This window comes from Argopecten irradians, chromosome 5, assembly GCF_041381155.1.
Source record: "Argopecten irradians isolate NY chromosome 5, Ai_NY, whole genome shotgun sequence".
NCBI classification, from domain to species: domain Eukaryota; kingdom Metazoa; phylum Mollusca; class Bivalvia; order Pectinida; family Pectinidae; genus Argopecten; species Argopecten irradians.
The window spans coordinates 15,609,034-15,633,415 of NC_091138.1; the positions used below are offsets into that span (position 1 = coordinate 15,609,034).

A 24,382-nucleotide genomic window follows, 5' to 3' on the forward strand; every position below is an offset into this window, starting at 1 on the left:
TTTCATATATGAAAAATTGACTTTCAGCCGTGGATTTCTTCGAATTTATTTCTAAATAGCGGGATATTATAGTTGTAAAATTGCAATAAAACGTCGAGGTATGAAAGAAAAATACTCTTTCATAAGTGGATATGAAGGATAGGGATATTCTATCCTCGGGATCACAAAATGTTGCAAAAAACTCGGCAAGCCTCGGGTTTTACTACATTTTGTGCTCCTCGGGTAGAATATCCCTCTCCTTCATATCCACATATGAAAGAGTCTTATAGTCTTAGGTATCGGGTCCTGATCGTCACCAACTTGCGGTAAGTACAGTGAACTCTTCTAATGTTGCGGTGTTACAGGGTACTTGGAATCCTACCAATGTTTGATTTGTATCAAGACATTAACGTGCTGGTCATAATTGTGTGCAATAGGCATACCTTTAATAAACGATTTAAACATTACACAACACTGTGTATAGGTGAGGAAACAAGGATCATTATTTGTTACTGATTTAAACATAACACAACACTGTGTATAGGTGAAGAAACAAAAGTTATAATTTGTTACTTTGGTCTCAATATCAGTTGTTTACTTGTTTGTAATGCACTTTATTCGTAATTCATAGTGTATGTTATCGCAATATAGATTTTACACATAACAAATTCACATAATCACAATAAAAATATCCGCTTATATTTACACTTGCTAGGCTTGTTCACTATACGCAAGTACCAGCCGATTTTATTTACCATGACTGAATGGTAACATTGAACTTTGAACTTGCGTATGAAAATGTTCTATGCAACGCAAAGGGGCTACTTTTTTTAAAAGAAAAACTTTGTTTACATTTTGACACAACATTACGTGTATATTGTTGTTTTTCATAGAATTTTGGGAAAATGTAAACAATACATATATGTTTTATATTTATATATGATACCAACATTTTTTAAATTAATAATTGTATAATGAAACGGGAAAAATATCCTGACCGGGGCGACGTGCAGTGCTGTCAAATGTAAACATTGCTTCTGTGTCTGTGTTCATCCTACGATCGCGTCTTCGGGGTGGACGGGCGTGAGACCCTCTGACAGAGGTCAATTATAAACATATCCTCTTGTCTTTGTTCTTTGAGAATTTAATCATGTGAATTATAAAACATGCACCGCTAGTAATCCACGTATTAGAGTTACGCGTCACCACAAATACATTGTACACATCGAACACAAGTGAAAATGTTCCGTTTGTAGATGGCGATGGATCTAAGCGTAGATTATATAATCACATGGCTCCCAAGGATGCAATATCGTCAAGTCAGACGACAATCTCAAACACGTTGAGCTACTTGAACATCGGTGTTTTGACAACTTCGGCAAACTAACGCGCCCCATAGAATATATTCTTAGAGGAATTGCTCCATGCAAGCATGGTTAACATAAAAGCGCAATCCAATCCCTATATGAATGCCCGTCTATAGTATTGTTTATCCTATAATGTCTAATCAAATAAAAAATAACTTCGTTCATTTGATATATGAATCATTAGTTTAGTTTTAGTTTGAACATATTTTATTTTCAAAACAAAAGACAAAGGGATAAGGCAAAAATTATTATAACTGATAAAAACCTTCTCCTAACATACAATGACGAGACAAGAGACAATAGACTTGAATAATATTTACAACATTAAATACAAAAGGTGGTGTTCAAGCTAATGTTAAAAATCACATAGAAACTGCCCACAGCCCAATTTTCTTGAAACTTTGCATATTGAAAGTACTACTAGTTGTCCCTTTAAAATGACACTTCTTTTTGTGATTTTAAAAAGGCCCAAAGGACCTGAATTCTTTGTAGTCATTTTCATTAAAACTACCTGCACAAACAAGCCAAAAAAGCTTAGCCTTTGTTGGATATTCTACATCTTTTATTCATAAATCATTTGAGTAGATCGTATACTTTATATTGAAGTCATTTCTTTTAGATTTTTAACGGAAATTTTTGTTTTTACGAAAAAGTAACACTTTTTGGAAAAAACGAAACATTGTTCTTTGTCATCTCATATCACTCTGTTACTGGTTTTGTCCACAATTTTAGCCCCAATTAAAAATACTCCCATGACATTTTCTGTCTATGTGTTTAAAATAGGTTCAAAATTAAAATCCGGGAAAACAGTTTTTGAGTGACTTAAAAATAGAGAGTGCATATAGCAATGGACCACTTCTTTGTTAGTATATATTAGTATATTTCCATTTTATGATTCCAGAGTCCGATATAAGTGAAAATCAGTGTACAGTAATAATTTTAGGTGCTAAATATCATGGTAACAGCTTTTAAAATATTGGTTGCCATGGTAACAAATCGGAGGCCTCTGATTGGCTGAAATTTAAATGGTGTCAGAATTATGTGAAAATTGGTATAATATAGATTACGAGGTATGCTGAATAACATGGTGTCACTTTCAAAAAGATTGGTTGTCATGGAAACAAAATGGAGGCCTCTGATTGGCTTAAATTTAGATATTGTCAGATTGAAGTGAAAATTGGTATATAGGGCTTATAAAATATGCTGAGTAACATGGAATCGCTTTTTAAAAGATTGCTTGCCATGGAAACAAAATGGATGTCTCTGATTGGTTGAAATTTAGATATTATTAGATATTAGTGAAAATTGGTACATATGGGTTATGGGGTATGCCGAATGAGATAGTAACAGTTTTAAATACATTGTTGCCATTGCTTCGAAATAAAAGCCGTCTGATTGCTCAAGATTAAGATTGTAGCCTTTGTGGTGCTGGTATTATTTTTTATATTATACATATTTTATTTGAAAATCAAATGTAACTCTGTTTCCCTCTTTAATCATTTTTAATTCAATTTAAAATAGTTTTTATCTACATAAGAGAGATGGATAATCTTAATTTGTATCTTTTGGGTTTGACGAAAATATACTTCTTTCCAATAATTATTTGATTTCTGATATGAAAAGAGAAACTATGTGTTTCACCCACAACTAGGTCAACTAGGACAAATATTGATTTTTTTAGGAAATTCCTCTCGCTACATTTCAGTCTATGAAATGCTATTTTCCCGGATTTCAATTTTTTTGAAAAAGTATCTGTTATAAGTTTATACTTATAGCATGTTTTTAAAATGGTATAAAAGTGTGGACAAAATCAATAACATGCCAAATATTTTGTGCAAACCCAATATCCTCAATTTTTATCCTGACAAAAAATCAAAATCAATTTGTCGTAAAAAAATAATTCGTAAATATCATTATAAATGGATATAAAATAAAGATTGAAGTATCTTTTATTATCAAAAATAATTAAAAAATAAAATATATGATCAAAAGATGGACACAAAGGGTCCCCTTGCCACATGCCCAAAGTAATTTTAGAAAACATCATTTCAGGCCCCTTATGCTTTTTTAATTTTTTTTTTTAAATCAATAAAAAACACATAAAAAGTAATTATGTACCTAGACCTTTAACACTGCAAAATTTGAAAAAAAATCGGTGCGTGGGCGGATTTTGCAACCCCACCTTTACATTTTTACAAAGTCAAAATCTTTTGCTGGACTTTATAAATTAATGCAAGTGTCTGAACATACTTTGGTTTATATGATCAGCATATAGCTCGCTGCCACGTAGTAAAACTTTCAAATTTACATCAACATTCAAGTTTCATAAAATAATTCTGCCACTCATATACTTATTACATTCGAAGAAAAAATGATAGGCACTCTAACACTTATGACCACATATACAATTAGGACTGTTGATTAGGTTTACACGAAATAAATCGTATTTTAACTGGCTACATCGATGTCTTAACTTTGTAAGTACAATATTTGTATTTCTATCACCAAAATTGTAATAGGCTGGATATTTTTCATTAGAATTATGTGATACATGATTCATTCAAGATAAATGTTATTCTTTACATACAAATGTTTTTTTCTATTTTTTTCGTTAAGTTTATCATGTCTACACCGACGAACATGCGGGCTAAGTCTATCTCTTCCTGGTTAAAGGGACAATTCACTCACGCTAATTCTTTTACATAACCAAGAAGCAAAATATGGCATAAATGTATTGTTCTACATTTCTTATGAAACATATAACATAAGATATTGACAAATTCCACGTCATTGTTTAGTATTTTAATTTATACCGTTGTAATTACAAATCGTTGATCAATACGATTAAGCAGGTACAATATGTACGCTGTACCAATATCCGAGCCAAAGTCACGCACGTTAAACAAATGAACTACATAACCACTGTGGAGGTGATATAATGATTTTTTAGGCAAGACAATTCACCCAATAAGGTAAACACACTTCTGTCAGAGCGATTTGAGCTGTTCTAGACAAAAGTAGCATTACTCTACGAGCAAGGGACTGGGTTCGGCATACAAGATATTCGACCACAATGTGTAATGGCGGACAGCGAGTGAGTTTGAATATTTCACACGCATTTCACCACCATGGGATTTTCTGACATATCACAGTAAAACCGACTGATCTAATTTGCATTAGAACTGGGGGTTTCCCGATATATATACAAATTTTAATGTTCTCGTAGAATGAATTGTCCCTTTAAGATAACAGTACCAGACTACTGAGAATAGGTATGAACACTAACAAATAACGTTACATAATAGCAGGTGGTCATTTAAAACGTGAGCTCTATAACACTCTGATGGGTCGACCACAATATGCGAGTCAATAATTAATGTTTGTTATAGTATATCATGGTAACATTATGTGAAATACTAATACAATCTTAAAGTCATCCAGAAATAGCAAAGTGTTTTTCTGAATATATAAATCAACTGAAATGTATGTGTTCATACCAAAATTAAATCTTGGATATCGGCTTCCATGTCGTTGTCATGCTCACAAATTATATCGAAACATTTATTAAAACGTTGACAAGCTACAAATTGCTTTTTCCCTTATCCACATCAGGAATGTATAGATCTCGGACGTGACTCCGTCAGTAAATAACCTATGAATTGATAGCGGTGTGAGATGAAGGAACAATGACACACCTTCCGACAGTTGGGAGCATGACTAAACTTGGTATCTATTGCACTTTGTATTGCACCAGCAGTAAACAAAGTAGTTCACTAGCTAAACATTGTAGCGCACTGGAGTGCTCTACGATGTTACCTCTAGTGCACTACAGTGTTAACTCTAGTGCACTACGTAGTCAACTTCAGTTTTACAGTTCCTGTGATACACACATGTTCCAGTATAACCTTACAAAAACAAGTTTAATTATTTGTAGTTTTACTTATATTCATTTTGAAATAAATAAATAAATGAATTTTCCGTATACCGTAATAATATCCTGACAATTACTAACAATTTTTATATGGGGAATGAAAGTAATACCAACAGTGTGCATGAACAATTTATTTTTCAGGGCAATCCCACGCATCAAGGAACAAAATAGAATCACAATGTCATTCATTAATAGCAACAGCACTGATGTAATGTTCATAGACATATACATGTACATATGAACACTATTTTTACACTTGCTAGGCTTGGTCACTATACTTTAATACTAGCCGATTTTGTTTACCATAACTGCATGGTAACATTGAACTTTGAACTTGCGTAAGGAAATGTTCTGTGCAACGTAAAAGGACTACTTTTTTTTTAAAAGAAACACATGGCTTTGTTTACATTTTGACGCAACATTACGTGTATATTGTTGTTTTTCATAGAATTTTGGGAAAAATGTAAACAATATATACATGTTTTATATTAATATATGATTCAACCAATTTTTAAATTAACAATTGTATAAAGAAACGTGAAAAATATCCCGACCGGGGCGACGTGCTTTCATTTTGTTAAAAATGATGGGTGTCAAATGTAAACATTACCTCTGTGCCTATGTTCGTCCTTCGATCGAGTCTTGGGGGTAGACGGGTGTGAGACCCTGTGATAGAGGTCAGTTATAAACATATCCTCTTGTCTTTGTTCTTTGAGTATCTAATCATGTGTATTATAAAACATGCACCGCTAATAATCCACGTGTTGACAGTTCCGCGTCACCACAAATACATTGTATCCATCGAACACAAGTGAATTTGTTTTATCTATCGATGGCAATATGGATCTAAGCGTAGATTATATAATCACATGGCTCCCAAGCATGTAATACCGTCAAGTCAGACGACAATTCAAACACATTGAGCTACTTGAAAATCGGTGTTCCACAACTTCGGCAAACTAAAGTGTGTAAGCGTGCGTCAGCTTCGCCTCGCTGCACAATAACGGTCACCGAGTTCACACATGTGGCCGTGTACAAATTCTTTATGTTATTACGCTATATATTAACTTTTAGCAAAATTGAATATATATTTAAAGTTCTGATCTGATTAAATAAAATTATCTCTGAAATTTACTTTTTTTGTCATGTTTATTTTACACTAAAATATTGAATTTTTTTGTCGTCGCGGATGAATAATTCTACCTTACGTGAAGCGTCATCATTCGCTGTTCAATTGAGTAAGCTCCTCCCACTTTTGACCGACTTTTATTGAATAATTACGTCACTTTCAAATGACGATTTTATTGCATAAAATATAAATAAAAAGTCGTGTGAGTGTAAATATAGGGATTGATTTCGTTTTTTATGTTAACCATGCTTGTATGGAGCAATTCCTACTAAGAATATATTCTATGGGGCGCGTTATATTTTTCGACACATGTAATATTATATTATAATAATTTGATATACATCTTGATTGATATATCAAATTTTGATTCATTGTATTGTCAGTTATGGCAATCTCGATGTGGCGCAGTGGTAAAGGCGCAGGTATGTTTGGCTAGGCGATTGGGTGCTGTAGATCGTGAGTTCGAGGCCCGGATATGGCACGAGTCAATAAATTGTCATGCTTTGTTAAATTGTGTTTCTTTGATATTTTATATCATAAATATAAAACATATGAAATCATATATGGAATTTAGCAAAAGTTGTGTACATTTATTAGAAATTATTATCTATGTCAAGATACATTTTAATCGTATATCTGTTTTAGTGTTTACACATAGGGATTGGATTTCGTTTTTTATGTTAACCATGCTTGTATGGAGCAATTCCTCTAAGAATATATTCTATGGGGCGCTAACGCGCCCCATAGAATATATTCTTAGAGGAATTGCTCCATACAAGCATGGTTAACATAAAAACGAAATCCAATCCCTATATGAACACTATTTAAAAAAAGTTAAATAACTTGTATTTTTATAAGTGTAATTGAAATAACTGGGGTAACTGACAATCAAGAGTTTGTAGAGGCACTAAGAGCTTTATAAAGGAAAAACCCGTTTCTATGTGCATTTCCTGGACTATCTCGTCACTCTGACACTAATTCTGTCCTCTGGTCATGATTTTTTTTACCGGTGCGTATTGAACCCTAGCCGCTTGACCAGAAAATCTGCAACATACCCCAAGGCTGTTGATTCTTCCTTCTTTAAAAAGTAATTTTTAACAAGTAGATGAGTGTTGTTTTACCGTCATTTCTTGAAATTTTTGTCTAAGTGACCTTTTAATGATACAATATTTCAAGATAAACTTACACAATGATTCTAAACTATGTTCTATTGTATATGAATGCAAATCGCCACCATTATACCACTTATTCCTTTAAAATGAAGCGTGCAAGACTAATAGGACTAAAAAGTGACGTAACTGAAGTGTTCGGGATCAAACCATCAAATTTAGAATTGGGAATCAATTGCTGAAAATGCATTGTTTATTGATATTATTCCGCTTCTTTTGTTGAGTTTAAATTCGCAGAGTCGAGGGGCGTCAGAATATTTGTTTTCAACGGAAATAAACATTGTAATGACAAAGATCTTCTAAGTATGGCAACAGGGAATATTTGCATCGAGGGAACAGGGAGATAAAAAGTTGATTTTCTTCAAAAGTATGTAAATTTCAAGATACTGATTTCGCTGGAACACTAAAAAGTAATTCTGATCTCAGAACAGTTGGAAATATGAAGATAACTCTAACAGTATTATCATTATTATTACAAGCTAACCGATATTTACATAATATATAATTCATTTTTCGCAATTTTCAGTCATGTGGACATGACGTACATAGGAATTATTTTACATGAATAATTTGCGTGCCCCTGTGCTTGGGCTGAGGTGACCAATATTACATGTCACCGTCCCGGAATAGCAGTTGAGATGGGTTGTTTTTATCTTGTACACACGTTCCTTCCACATATTCATAATTCTAAATATAACTATCGAAGACAGATATATCTGGATCAAATCATTTATGAAAAGTTACATAATACATATGTATACAAATGTAAGACCACGATCGAGTGTATTGTGGGTAGCGATAGGCTTAGGACGTCTCCTTGCATTATTTGCCTAGATGAAATAAATGATTTGTTTTAATGTCCAGGAGACAGGAGTCATCTCGTCTTTCCGTGTCAACACCAATATAAAACTAACAGGCCTATTTAAGGACACGTCCTTGGCCTAGCTACTGTAAGATACTGACCGTGTATATATCCGATGTAAATCCTCAGATATAATTATTTATTCTGTAGTAATAGAGCTACATATACATGTAGCCCTCACCAGACATTGTGAATAGTTTGAATAGGCATGTTTGCATGATATATTAAAAAAAAAACGAAAAAAAAAAATTGCCGCCGGTTGTGAGAATCAAAAGATCAGAAGATCTGCACGTTAACACTAAGCCAGATTTCTGCTTTTTTATATACAGTAATTTTTTTATAAGAAGCAGATAACATTGTTATTTTTTTATGATGTATGATTGAGTATTTCCTAATAGTAAAAATAAAAATTTGTAAATGTAATGTGCATGTAGCTGTTTTTTCAGCATGAAGAAAAGTGGAAAAAATGATAATAACACATTGATCACAAATCACAAAGTTTTTTGTTGCTTTTTAATATACCTGGTATACGATAATCTTTGTTTGTTATTTTATTGATTTTTTTTCTGATATGCTCGAACGTCGGTGAAGACACCCCCTGAGACGACTGAGTTAGATTTCGCCGAGACGAAGCACAGGCTTGCGTTAGGCCTACGTTGATACGAGGAAAACGACAGTTTTTATTTTATACCATATAATATCAAAAGTTACATTGTATATGCAATGAGAAATTGTACAACACAATCTTTTTTAGATTATATCTTTCTACTGCGTATGCATCGTAAAATTCTACTAAATTGCATGAAAAATCACGATAACTGCAGGTACAGGTAGGCTAACGTTATACAATGCACAGTCGATGTCGGGAACAGATCCGATTTGATGCATTCAACTCAAATATAAATCAAAGTACTGTAAGTACTGAACTGAAAAAGCATTGATGTACTACAAAATTTTAGTTCAAAGAAGGCAAAATATGTCATTAGTAACATTTTAGGGTGTGTATTTTCTTGCAAGTCCCTTGTCATTATCAAGTTGGGTTATTTATCTTCCAAGTATTCATTTAATTAATTTTGGATAAATTGTTGAGATTGCAGACACAACTATTCCTCCTCATATCAAAAGATGAATCTAAAAATTATGAGAAGATTTTAAGAAAATGCTAGAAAATTTCTTTTAGATTTGAACTTTGAACCTATCTTGAATTCAACAGTTTCAACAAATATTTACAGTCAGTGTCATGTGGACCTTTTCTCTAATGTTTGAATATAATTGTCTGAATAACACAAAATAAAGAAAAAAAATTGTAGTTATGATTATTTGATAATTGATCTTGAGGACAAAGCCATGGAGACAGCTAATAACAATCTGCAGTAAAATGACAACAAGGGAAACATTAAGACTCTCCATTAAGAAGAAAGTATGATCTGACACATGGATATCCCTTGATGGCATTTTTACAAAGTTCATGGCTTCTGCTGCAAATGTTGTTTACAGACCTCATTTATAAGGAAACTATGTGCAATGCATATAATATACAAGTATTTTTTTCCGATGAACTATGTGGCAAAAGGCAATTAATTAGATAATTTTTCAAGAGAAGAAATAAATGACAAAAACTAAGGGTCAAATGTTCATTTAAAGAATTGGTTACTGCATCAAAATCAAAACTGAATTGTTTTGAATTATGTTTATTCAAAAATACTTTAATACAAACATGAAATAACATCACAATACATTATTTTTTTCTAGTTCTCTTCTGTGATACACTCACAATGTATTCAGGCATATTATTAAGTAAAGAGCAGTTCTTGATACTTTGCTGCAATATTGAAGAAAAAGTCATATCAAAGTTAGATTCAGTATGATACTGTCTCTATATAATGCATAAAATGGACACTGAGAATTCTTAACAGCATATTAAAACAACCATTCTCAAAATCAGTGTGTTATTTGTATACATTGACATTGTACATTGGACCCTCGATAATCTGGAAACCTTCGTTCCCAGCCTAAACCGCCCAGATTACAAATTTTCTGGACTGCCGAATTTCGTGTACCCTAGTCAATTTTGAAATTGTCATGTACAAGTTACTCTCCTTGACCTTGTAAATCAATGATCGGTTTTTTATGTTTTATGTACTAAAATAAATACTTCTTTTTGTTATGTTTTAAAGGTTTTTTTTCCCATTTAATTATGTTAAGAATATGAAATTAACGTACATGTAATCACACATTATTGGCAACTTGTTGTTAATGTCACATTACTTACAACTGTTTGTACATATATTGGTAACAAGATCAGAAACAGTTGTAAAAACATTTGATAGAGGCATCAACTAAATGGAACAACTAATGGGCTATGTCACCAGAAGCGTTAAACTTTGTGTCATTTTTGTGAACACACTGCACAAAGTCAACAAGTAAACTGTTTAATATGTTTCTGTTGTAGCAAATAAATGAATGTCATTCCATATACAAAATGTACTTATATGGCCGTGTCACAGATGTGAAATCATTGAAATATACATTGTAGTAATGATAACTCAGGCGTGATGATGGGTAAATAAATTATCAGTTTATATATTATAAATGTAGATATTTCTATATATATCTAAATGCAAAGTTACTCGACACTCGCTAATTGTCATCACTTGATGTTTTGCAACATTACAGTCAATGGGACAGAATTGTAGTTCTGATAATGACCGTCTGTCAGAACATATATAGTGTGTTTCATTCAAAGCCAAGAAAATTATTTTTGTTTGTATGAATTTTACAACAAAACAGAAAGACTAACATGTGAGTCAGTCTGTGAAGTTAAAAGTTTAAACACCTTCTATCTCTCCACAGATTAATAACAATCGGCAGTATGTCAAATGGTGACAACTCTTTCCAAAGTTGCAAATATACTGGATTTACTTTTTTGTATTTTTTGTGTTTTAATTGGCATTACGAAACAATGCGAATGAGAAGCGCCAACCCATATGCTTGTTGTCCAGAGCTACATGTATGCTGTCGCAGCTAGTTTAATATATGCCTGGTAGTCATCCTTAGAATCATTTCACTGCTTCCAAAGTAATCCTGATAATCTCCAGTCTTCAACAATTATGAATCTGCTTCAGATGACTAGCCAATGAGTCCTGTAATTATAAAATTTAACATATATATCAATATTCTTAATTTGTTATAAAAAAGTTACAGAAATCATCTAAACAATGACAAAAGGAAGAAACTGGACTCATGTACACAAGTACTTTGAGTTAAAGATGCTCCACCGCCGACAGAGTATAAATGATATTCATCATTTGAACAATAATTAGTGTTTAATCGTGTATGCATAAGTCTAATAAACACAAAAAAATAATATAAAATAATTAATTTTGCCTTTGGGTCAAGCGCAATCAGTACTTTTATTCCATATAGGATATAGTGCTACAGAATTTTTTCGGGATGCAATTAATTATTTTATTTATATTTTTAACTTGAAGTGAAATTGGAGCTCAAACTTTTCAACGGCGGTAATGGTGTAAAGTAAGTAACTTTTGTAACTGAAGAAAAAATACTAAATTGTCTGCTGCCATTTTTGATAGTGAAAAAAAATACCATTTTGTCAGCGGTGAAGCATCTTTAATATATTAGCATCATTAATTAATTTGTCTCCTATACCTGATACACATTGATAAAATACAATGTTTTTTACTGTTAGCAAAACTTACTTTAAACCAAAATACTGTAATATTGAGCAAGTGTAAATTTACCATGTATTACAGTGCACAGGTTATTGTTTATTTTGGTAAGTGTTATTATATAAATTCTCTGAATCCATGAAGTTATATATGTAGTGACTGTTTAATCGATGTTTTAAGTTCATACCGCCAATTTCGAAATCCCAGATATCAATTGTCTTAAATAAATCTAGCATTACAATTCTTCTATTTATCTAAAGAAATTCTGTATTCACATGTGTATTACACACACATATATACGTATTGTGTATGGATCTATATCATGCATTGTTTTGCCTACAAATAAAACACATGCTTTGTGATGTTTATAGACATATTGACAATCTGGTAAATTGACTCTATGCATTAATATTAAATTTGATGTCATCGCATTAGAAAATAATACCAAAAATGAATCTTGTCAACTGCTAATTATATTAACAACAAACTACTTCAAATTTAAAGTGATATTCAATTTTGTTGCGTTGTAATAAAATAAAACGTCGATTATATGGATGTTAGCAGGAATTCACACATACTCATGATGTTGTAAGTTCACTTAATGTGCCGATGTTTGTCAAATAGTTCATATAATTATAATATACCGACCCATAGGCGTGATAGGCAAAGAAGCAAAACGAAATGAAACTTACGATTTTCACTGCTTCTGTCTCCAAATACGAAAAGAATTCCGAAGTTTACTAGCAAGGTGGCTTGCAACATGCAGTGTTCAAATATTACTTCGGTGTTTTTCTGATATGAGAATGTATTTATTACGCTCGATAATTAAATGGAAAATATCTCTTGACTTGCAAGTTTACATCACAGGTCCGCTTTGCGTGATGACGTCTTTGTTTACATTCGGCCGTTTACCACTATTGCTGAGTGTCACGATATTTCATTGTATCTGTATCCGTGTATTAAATATTCCCTCGTTAATGAAAGGATGCGTTAGTTGACAATCCGTGCGAAATGATAAGGAGCCAGCGTAACTCAGAATTTATCGTGTTTGTTAGCTTCTGCATAGATCACCCAGACGCTTGATGCGTACGTAGTTTAACAAGCGTCTGTTTGAGTGAGACTTGGTTAAATTCAGTGGGCCATCGTAATGTACATGATCATCAATACGAACGTACCTGTTCTCCAAAATGACTATCAATATAATACATGTAAAAAAACAAACAACTTTTGTATCTTTCTTACGTCGGGATGAATTAAAAAAATTGTCATTACATAATAGATTATGAATGTATACATCAAACTACAATTAGTTACTTACATACCAAAATCCTGACAATTCCTTTATTTAGTGTTACCCAAACCGGATGTTTACATATATATGCAAATGCTGGGCGAGAATTAGGCCACCGATCGCTACCACTGATGGAAATTATCCTCACTATTTTTTTCAATTATAGGAACGTTCATGTTATAGTTTTTGTAGACATGTTTGAAACTATTCTATTTAATGAAATACCATAGAAGTTGTTTAACTGCACTATGGCAGCATATTTGTTCTAGGAAGAGGAAAAGAGAAAAAATCGCATGCAAATGAGAGGTCAATCGCATTTAAATTAGTGGGTCATCCGGGCCGTAGCAATACTGGAAAAGCAAGCTTTTTTAGTAAAAAATGAATGCTATTGCCGAAACCTTTTGGACTAGATAGACGTTAAAGTCTCAAAGGTAATGAAGTCTTCAAATTCTCAGCGCATCAACCATATGATGTATTATTATATAGGTCAACTTGCTTTGTATGTCTCTAATTTCGAAAATGCGGCTGAATAAGAAACAGGAGCGCTAAGAGGATTCACGGATAGATGCTTTCGCAAATCCAGTGGTGACCGACGTGGTTTCATCAAAAACGGTTTTTCGACGGCGAAAAGACCAAATTAACTCTTTTTTACATCACACATGTACAAACACATATCCAAATTCAACATCATTAATTAAATGTTTCAGAAGGCCTTTTAATGATCGTTTTTTCGTCGTCAATCTTACATTTTCATTACATTTCATCTACTAACGATGCAGTGTTTCCCTATCACGTCTGTACAGATTTTTACTTTGTAGCCCTACAGTAGGCCTGACCTGTTTTCCTTTGTGTCAGAGTGACCGTTAAATTAATAGAAATGTTTCAAGATAAAAGTAACACTGTACCCAAGTTATTTTAATACTATTATAAGCTATATCAGTTGTTAGCAAATTGAGCAACAATAATACCACAAATGAATGCTTATTCTAGTCCTTCAAGATCGTCCAGCTTGGCTAAGGTACGAATCACCCGGGCTCATATATGAGGACTAAACAACATGGGGTGGAGTACAATGGTGACTGTTCGGAATCAAATAGGTGCAAATTTAGAAATAGGTAATCCGAATAAAGAAATTGTATCATTAATTTACTCACACATAAACTGGTTTTTACAGGAAGTTCTATAAATAGAACCCAGGCTATTCGAGTTCTATGCCTGTATTAAGTATCTAGATAATTATGAGTAGCAGAAAACTCATGTGGTTTATTGAATTTCGTTCCGCTGACTTTTTGTTGAATTTTGAATGTCGCCAAATTGAGAAGTGAGGCGTCCAGGAACGAGCCTTGATTTTCAGACTAGAAATCAACAACCGTATTGATAAACGAACCTTCCAAGTGAATTTTGGCAATCGGGGGAACAAGGACATAAAAAGTTGACTTTTCTCAAAAGTAAGAAATATAAAATCTACATTAATTTTGCTGGAACACTGACAGAAAATATCATTCTGATTTCGAAAACAGTTGGAATCATGATAGATACACATCTAACAGTATTTTTATTATTATTAGTATATCAATTATGTAAGTAATTAAGCATATATTTGTAATGTAATTATTTGAAACACAAAAAACATCATGGTCAGTAGACAGTGAGACTTTACTAAACTACTTCGGGAACAGAGGCTGAGCTCTCACGCACATGCTATCAATTGAATTGAATGCTATAATGGACGCCCCTGGGGTTAAAGAAAAAGGCATAAAGAACGACAGACCTTTGTGCCTAAAGTTTACCGCATACAAGTCATTTTTGCAGGTACAGTACTAGTGTATACTTGTATCCCCATATACAATGCACAGTGCATATATAATTAGTATATGTGACAGAATTTTGTACCAATAAGTATTACATTGGGTACGTATATCCAACACATCAACTATATACATTGTGCATACATATAACGTAGTAAGTTACATGTCATTATGATATGATAACAATTAAGTTAATTGATTATTGTACACAAATGCAGTTATAAATCCTTAATATGAACATGCATGTAAGATAAAAATATTGTATCTTATGTATAAATATATTTTACACTTGCCAGGCTTGGTCACTATATACGCTCTATACTAGCCGATTTTGTTTACCATTAACTGCATGGTAACAATTGAACTTTGAACTTGCGTAAGGAAATGTTCTGTGCAACGTAAAAGGACTACTTATTTTTTTAAAAAAGAAACACATGGCTTTGTTTACATTTTGACGCAACATTACGTGTATATTGTTGTTTTTCATAGAATTTGGAAAAATGTAAAACAATATATACATGTGTTATATCTAATTAATATAAATGATTCAAACAATTTTTAAATTAACAATTGTATAAAGAAACGGAAAAAAATCCCGACCGGGGCGACGTGCTTTCATTTTTGTTAAAAATGATGGGTGTCAAATGTAAACATTACCTCTGTGCCTATGTTCGTCCTACAATCGAGCCTTTGGGGTGGACGGGTGTGAGACCCTCTGATAGAGGTCAGTATATAAACATATCCTCTTGTCTTTGTTCTTTGAGTATTTAATCAAACCGCTAATAATCCACGTGTTGACATTGATTGTATCCATCGAACACAAGTGAACTATCGATGGCGATAATCGCGTGATTATATAATCAACATGCCATACGTCAAGTCAAACGACATCTCAAACACTAACTTGAAAATCGGTGTTTTGCCAACTTCGTCAAACTAAAGTGTGTAAGCGTGCGTCATCTTCGCCTCGCTGCACAATAACGGTCACCGAGTTCACACATGTGGCCGTGTACAAATTTTTTATGTTATTACGCTATATATTAACTTTTAGCAAAATTGAATATATATGTAAAGTTCTAATCTGATTAAATAAAATTATCTCTGAAATTTACTTTGTTTGTCATGTTTATTTTAAACAAAAATATTGAACTTTTTTGTCGTCGCGGATGAATAATTCTACCTTACGTGAAGCGTCACCATTCGCTGTTCAAATGAGTAAGCTCCTCCCACTTTTGACCGACTTTTATTGAATAATTACGTCACTTCCAAATGACGATTTCATTGCATGAAATATAAATAAAAAGTCGTGTGAGTGTAAATATAGGGATTGGATTTCGTTTTTATGTTAACCATATGGAGCAATTCCTCTAGAATATATTCTATGGGCGCGTTTCCTCTAAGAATATATTCTATGGGGCGCGTTAGCGCCCCATAGAATATATTCTTAGAGGAATTGCTCCATACAAGCATGGTTAACATAAAAACGAAATCCAATCCCTATGTGTAAACACTAAAACAGATATACGATTAAAAATGTATCTTGACATAGATAATAATCTTCTAATAAATGTACACAACTTTTGCTAAATTCCATATAGATTTCATATGTTTATATTTATAATATAAAATATCAAAGAAACACAATTTAACAAAGCATGACAATTTATTGACTCGTGCCATATCCGGGCCTCGAACTCACGATCTACAGCACCCAATCGCCTAGCCAAACATACCTGCGCCTTCTACCACTGCGCCACATCGAGATTGCCATATAACTGACAATACAATGAATCAAAATTTTGATATATCAATCAAGATGTATATCAAATATTATAATATAATATTACATGTGTCGAAAAATATGTTTAAACAGATATTAAGAAATTTGATTTAAATATCACTAAAATGAAAGTACATGCAAATTAGACTCATCAACACGGTCCGTTTATGGAATGATTTCGCAAAGATTGACCGATCGTCCCAATCGCACAATTGTAAAATAACCATTTTTTGCTAGAAGTACTTACAGAGTCAGAGACCTATATAAAGGTCTCTGACAGAGTTATTTGGGTACAAAGGTAGCTAATGTTAACTCTTTGATATATTTCAACTTGATTTATTTCAGCAAAATAGCTGATTATTGACAAAATTCGGTAACTTTTCAAAACTCAAAACTCATAGGGCATATGTATTCATTTTAAGGAATCGCAATTTTGTGGTAAGTGAACTTGCTTCATAGTTAAATACAAGGATTAGCAGAGGACAGTCATGTATGGCAAGACAGGTGGACCCAGGCTATTTTTTCTTGCCTGGCGCCTAGCAGGTACAGGTAAAATTCATTGTGCCAGGCAACTAATGAGGTATAATAAAATCAACAATTTAATAGCCAAAACTGCTAAATGTACTTAATCTGACATTCTAAATATGAAACACAATTATAAATAGCTGTTAATATCTAGAATGGCAAGTATGAAAATATCTTATTCAATTAAATAAATAATCAAATAAAAAAATTAAATACATGAAATAAATTAAAATAACTATAGCTATTTATATGTAGAATACCTAATAATTGATCTGAAGGATAAAGCTAATAATAAATGTATTATAATAAGTATAGAATATTTGATCCTAATAAATAGATAAATAATTTACTTTCTGAAAAAAATATCTAAAGAAAAGCTTCATGTGATCAAGCCATTTTGCATCTTACATTCTTGACTTTGATAAAACTCGTAATAGACTGAATTAGTCAGACAATTCAATAATCAATACTTACCTTGATGAGAAAATGGCTCACCTCATCATTGGTGTAAATTAAGATGTCCGTCCTTCTTATACAGTCGTTTCTCAAGGTGTGCAAGTAGCTGGGCAGTTGCCAGGATAAAGGCCTATCGATTTCCTGTAAATACTTCATGATTATCAACCCTGCAGTGAGGTAACAATATGTGGTTAAACCTAGAGTAAACACGACCGAAACTGTTTTATTGCGTTTCAACTGCAATGGTTAACTTTGGTTATAAGTCACATTTCCTCACGTATAAAGAACATACTCTAAAATCTCGATAAGCCGCGACTTATACTCTTTTTGTTAGAAAATCCAAGGCTTATTTTCATGACCGGTCTATTTTCAAGCCCGTCTTATTTTCGAAGTCATTTATCCTGTAACGCATGACAGGCATACTTACGGGACCGACTTACTTTCGAAACAATCCATCAGTGTTTAAATTGAATATTCAAATTAAAAAAAAAATGAACATGAATAAAATAGATAATAAATACAAAAATATGCATTTATTTATAGATATTCATGTATGTATACATTTTTTTATGCACTCAGGACTAAGGTCATTCTCTATTCATATATGGTCCCAATGCGACAATGGTATATAGCATATGTATATCTTTTATATATCTTTCACAATAACAAGTCTCATTGTTTCTAACAGTAATTTTTTCCGACAGAGATAGAGAGAAAGAGAGGAGAATCGAGATAGAGAGGAGGGGAGTGAGAGTAAAGAGCAACGTAGAGAGAGAGGGGGTGGAGAGAAAATACAGAAAGATAGAGAGAAATACAGAGAGATGGTGAGAAAATACATAAAGCGATAGGGGGAAGGGGAGAAAAAAACAGAACGAGAGAGGGTAAGAGGGAAAAGACAGCGAGAGTGGAAAAAAAAAGGAAAAAGAGAGGGGGGGAAGCAGCCGGAAAAGGCAGGAAGAGGGAGTTAGAGAATAGAGAGAATGCGGAGGCAAGCGACGCGAGACGGTCATGGGCGCATGGCAAGTAGGACTACTGTAGATGAGTGAGAAAGCTTAGAGAAAAATAGAATATCCGGTAAAGGGAGTGAGTGGAGAGATGAGAGTCAGGCTAGAGCAAGTGCGAAAGCTAAAGTAAGCTATGTGAGAGTCATGAAGTCGTCATCAATCTTACAAGGATTCACATTACGCTTATATTCAATTATAATACAATCATGCGGAAAGAAAAAAATGTGAATATTTATATATCGTTTGAGTGATTTTTTTGGAATTATTGTAAATATCCATTGTCTCACTTTTTCCATATCTGCTAAAGATATTCTTCTTTCAGTGTCATCATAGTGCATTTTTTAAATTATTATTATTATCTTTTTTCATCATTGTTTCAAATACACTGTATTTAAATTCTAAGCGAGTCATGAACCAAAAACATTACTTACAATTATACTTAACAAAATTGATTTCATGCGCACACAATATATGTATATAAATTGTACAAAATAAAAAAAACCCACTACAACTACAAAACGTTTTGATAATTTATTTATTATCGATTCAGGCTTATAATCGAGATTTTAGGGTATTCAAACAAAGTACTACGCTCAACCAGAAGATATTAAAAAGACTATTCAATGACTTAATTTTTCTTTAGTAAAATAAATTTGTAAAACGTAACGTTGCCTAAATCGATGCTTGCTGGATTGGAATTTGAAGACGCGTTCCCACAGCATTATCATGAAAAGGGAAGGGGAACGTGTGTTAAACTCGCTGGTGGAGAGAATAATGGATTTAGACTATCTACTCTACAAACGATACATGGAAAAAGAAGCTAAATTACATGAAACATTTGACAAGACGGAGAAAGAGACGTATGAGGCGTTGACGCATTAGAGCATTCTGACAAATCAACTCGTCACTTTGTAGAAAAGATGAGAAATCCAAATATGATGAGTAAAACTTTATCAGATTTGAACAAATTTACAACATGGCTGAAGTCTGGAAACGAGCACAGGCTACTGTACAGTACTGGGACCCAGCCAGTAGTCATGACGGAAGAATAGTCGTGATTGTGTACATATTCTGCTGTGAATCCAGATTTCTGAATGTCTGGAACTGCTGAAAAATACTTCATGATAGTGTTGTTTGTTTATGTGGAAATAGTGTGTTTCATGAGATGCTAAGAATGAAATTTTACCCGAATCACGACAACTGTTCCTTCACGAGTACTGGTAGCGTCCCAGTACAGATTAAATATTCTAATTGGCTACAAATTACAACTTTATAATTCACTCGTAATAATCAATAATTTATAAATAGTTTATATTTGTCTTTGATATGTTTTATATTGAAAGTTCACAATGTGAAAGATAGACATTCAATTTACATGACTTAAGTTTCTTTCTTTTATTTTGCTTATTTTGATTATTGGGCATATCTTTTCAGCAAAATCTACCGCCCTGATCAATACAATGTATATGAACAACACTCTTCATTTCAGTTTGCGATTAAGAGAGGAATATGCCAATATAAGATGGGGCGACGTCGAACTTAAATTTCATTCAACCGGTGAAAAATACTTGGAATTCACCGAAAGAGCGACAAAGACGAGGAATGGTATAAATGGTGGATCCAGACCGTATATACCGACTGTGGTATGTATTTTTATATAAATGCAACGTAATCAATCTACATGTATATAAAACTCTTGACAAATACATGTGCATTGAATTTTAAACTGATATTTTTTTATCATATTTATTGTCATGTATATAATAAAACACGCAATCAATGTCAAGTAAAGCAAACACGAATTACTATATGCTTCATAAAGTAAAGTTTGTACTGATGTATTGTTAAAGGGAAAGGGAAATTGTGCGAGAAAAGCAAAACCATTGACGGTAGAAGAAATAGCAATAATTTACGAAAAAAAAATCTTCAAAGTTATATATACATATTCGTCCACAGGAAATTTGCGGTGTCAAATTGTCATGTACGAGTAGTATATGCTGTGAGACGACCAGCCAGCATAATGAAGGATGACGATCGCTTTTATATGGCGTATCATAAGAAATTAAAGAGAACAAAGAAGTCTGATATGTTGCCCAACCGATGTCGGGAGCATCGTTAAGAGCATTTGTGAAAGTGCGGGGATTAAAGGCCGTAAGGTGAATCCTAGTGCAAGAAAAACTGCAGTTACCACTTTAGTTCATGCAGGAGTCCCTCCTACACTCGTTCAACAACACTCTGGGCATAAGAACATTTCCTATAAAGGACTATAGCACTGGTAACTTAGATATCTTACAGATAAAACAAATCATAACATTATGAAACAAAAAGTCATCTCGAACAAGATTGTTTCGGTGGAGGTGTGCTATCTTAACCTTATTGGGTTTTTTTAACTTATAAATGTGATTTAAGCAATTTTAGGAAAAACGATATGCACTACAAATTTCAGACCTTAATCTTCATAGCAATTTCACAATTAACGAAACAAAAGATGAGCTTACCGCTACGGAACCAATGGACTACGGAAATCTCACTTATCCGTCAGATAATGGACGTACTGTTCTGATTGCTATTGCACACGACCTGGGTATACCGTCTCTGAGTATAGGCATCTATGTAGTAATCATCCTACACGTTAGTTAATATCTAACGTGTCACTAATAAAATAGGAAGACCTGAAGGAACGTTGTTTAATGAACGCTGTTTTTTTAAACAAAAATGCTATATCAGGTTCAATGTCACCACCTTTATGTAATAATTATCAATATGATTCATTTAAGATTGTCCTCTGTATTACTTGTATCGTTGATGACACATCATACTTGCAAGCCATTTCCTAGTATTCTCTAATTCAGTATCTTGATTTAAATTTCATGATTTGTAGTTTTATCGGGCACTTCTCTGTTGATTGTGTCAATTTTCATTATGAATACTCAACTGACAGGAAGGACGTGAATACATACATGTATACATAATGTATTGTTTGTTTTAACTTTAAGGATGAAAATGTAGAGAAAAATTGTAGGATTACTACAACGCCACGATATCTAAAAACTCATTACCTGGTAAGATCGGCCTATATCTAAATTGGCTTACAATGAGTTTCACTAAATAGGTTGCTGAGAGGTTGCATAATATTCAACTGATAGATATATATAATTCAGTACTTGTTTTATACCAAATATTGATTTATTCCTTGACAGCAATGAAACATTCCACTATGCTGGTATTGTATATTCTTTAATTTGTACAGTACAGGTAAAATTAATTATAAATGAAAACCCTTGTCATATCCAGGTCGCTGTATATTCCGGTGAAATTGATATTTTCCTTCTTTATTTATTGCTAGTTTTACCTGGGAATCCGGCAACTTGACTATAACGACCACATATACCGGTCACAAGGACATCCGGTTAAGACATGTTACACTATACATGAAAAACTATATTTTATTACTATCGTGGAGCATTTTGCTGATGATATATCAAACCTGATGGGATCAATTTGATTTTAAGGTCATGTCGTCACAAGTGTCACCGCAAACGATCACGATGCCACCAGCCCTAATAATGTTATCGAAAAGGGAGGAAATGACAAGTTCCGAATGAATGCCGTTAATGGCACCATCACAGTGGAAATGAATTCCGGATTCGATAAAGCAACTGACAACCTGTATACACTGACGGTGATAGCTTCTGACGGCGGTACACCCCCTAATACAGGGCCGACAACTGTGTTTGTCACGATCGACAGGATCGGTAAGTTATCACTATAGATGTACCTGTACATAATTATTGTTACATCTACACTGACGTTAAGTACATGTATAGAACATCAAAGATAAGAAATACAACGTTGTACATGTATATGAAAAAATTATTAATGTTAATTCCTTATTATCAGAATTAATGAATTAATGGACTTAATCCTTTTTGTTTAATTATTTGATCACAGGACGATATAGATATTGCTATGAATCAGCTTTAACGTGTTTCTGACATTATTTAGATTATAATGTATCTTTTATAATTCGTTTTACTGACTCTTGTGTATCGTTCGAGTCAGCAACATTGTCTACTATAAATGTGCCATGTCCGTGTGTGACTTGTGTCGAAACTACGTTAGAACGTCTCAGTTACAAACAAATGATGAAGCCTAAACGGCAATAAGAAATACTATATAAAAGTCAATGCGTGTTGATTTACCTTTAATCAGTTGTTTAACTTGTATCAATTTTAAAGGCTACATAGACCACAAGAACCTTTCCGCTCCCATTACGTTACGGTGACTTTCCATTTTGAATCGAATCGAAGTGTAAATGTTTTATTTTTCATCTGGATTACATTGATAATAAAATTGTTTTTAAATAAATGTATGATAAATTGTAATATTTGCGCTATTTATTTTTAATTAACTGTAATCTAATGACGCAATCTTTTCTTACGTCTCACGTTGTAGACTTGCACAAGCCCAGGAACTCGCAATTTTTCAACAAAAATCAACAAAAATCTAATACGATTAAATTGAAATATAAGGATTGAATCTTGCTTTGGTCGATTTCATGGGGGTGATGAATTGAGTTGCTCTTGAAACAAATTCAACATGAACTGCGAAGCAGTTCATTCAATTTGTTTCAAGAGCAACTCAATCCATCACCCCATGAAATCGACCAAAGCAAGATTCAATCCTTAAATGACTATCCCCTTGAACCAAGATGCCCTTGTTCCCTCTAAGTGAGCCCTGAAATTGTGTTGATTATGTCACCTTTAATTATACTAGTTTCCCTGTCTAAGTAAATCATTTACTTCAGTATATTCCTTCCCAATTTATTTTGGTTTTAAAAACCAAGAAGCAAATTACGTATGGCAGGATTGTTTTCATCCAACGAAAGAACGGGTAAGAGCTTGAGTTTACACTAGACACACGGTTTCTGAATATGTGTGAAACATAAGTTGGTAACTTTAGTCAGTATAATTATTCTAGACTACTGACACAATATTGAGAATTTTTGATTGCAAAGGTAAGTCTCTCTTTATATTTCAGGCGCTGACTTCTGTTTTATTATACTGTAACCCAATTTTTATTCGCGTGCCATTTACTTTCGCGAATTTTGCGATCGACTGAAAATCGCGAAAGTTATTATCTCCGCGTGTTATTATCGATACATTTATATGGCTGTATAGTTCAAAAATGCTTTGTTAACATTAAGATGACCATATTTGTTCAGAAGTAAAATATATATGTTCAAACTAAATAAACAATACACAGTTCAGTAAATCCCAGAACCCTATCGTCCGCATGAGACGGTGTTTGTGTCAGCCGCCATTACACGCCAGGTGGAAATCGTTATCGGTGCATTCGTTTAGTTACAGTGAGGGGACAAAAGGGGTCACTT

The 24,382-nt window shown here is 33.1% G+C and overlaps 2 protein-coding genes across 2 annotated transcripts in view; both read left to right on the forward strand.

Moving 5' to 3' along the window:
• LOC138324286 (cadherin-related family member 1-like) overlaps positions 1 to 24,382 on the forward strand; it is a 99,563-nt gene that overhangs the window by 55,552 nt on the left and 19,629 nt on the right. The window lies entirely within an intron of this gene.
• LOC138324160 (uncharacterized) lies at positions 19,967 to 23,500 on the forward strand. The gene is made up of 5 exons (XM_069269244.1): positions 19,967 to 20,066; positions 20,425 to 20,617; positions 21,059 to 21,246; positions 22,769 to 22,805; positions 23,446 to 23,500. The coding sequence occupies exons 1-5, from the start codon at positions 19,967 to 19,969 to the stop codon at positions 23,498 to 23,500; spliced, it is 573 nt and encodes a 190-aa protein (XP_069125345.1).

Coding starts and splice junctions, on each gene's coding strand:
- LOC138324160 (XM_069269244.1), top strand. CDS start 19,967: ATGGCTGAAGTCTGGAAACGAGCACAGGCTACTGTACAGTACTGGGAC. Junction 20,067..20,424: donor GATTGTGTACATATTCTGCT/GTGAATCCAGAT, acceptor ATATCTTTTCAG/CAAAATCTACCGCCCTGATC. Junction 21,247..22,768: donor TGGGCATAAGAACATTTCCT/ATAAAGGACTAT, acceptor CTATAGATGTAC/CTGTACATAATTATTGTTAC.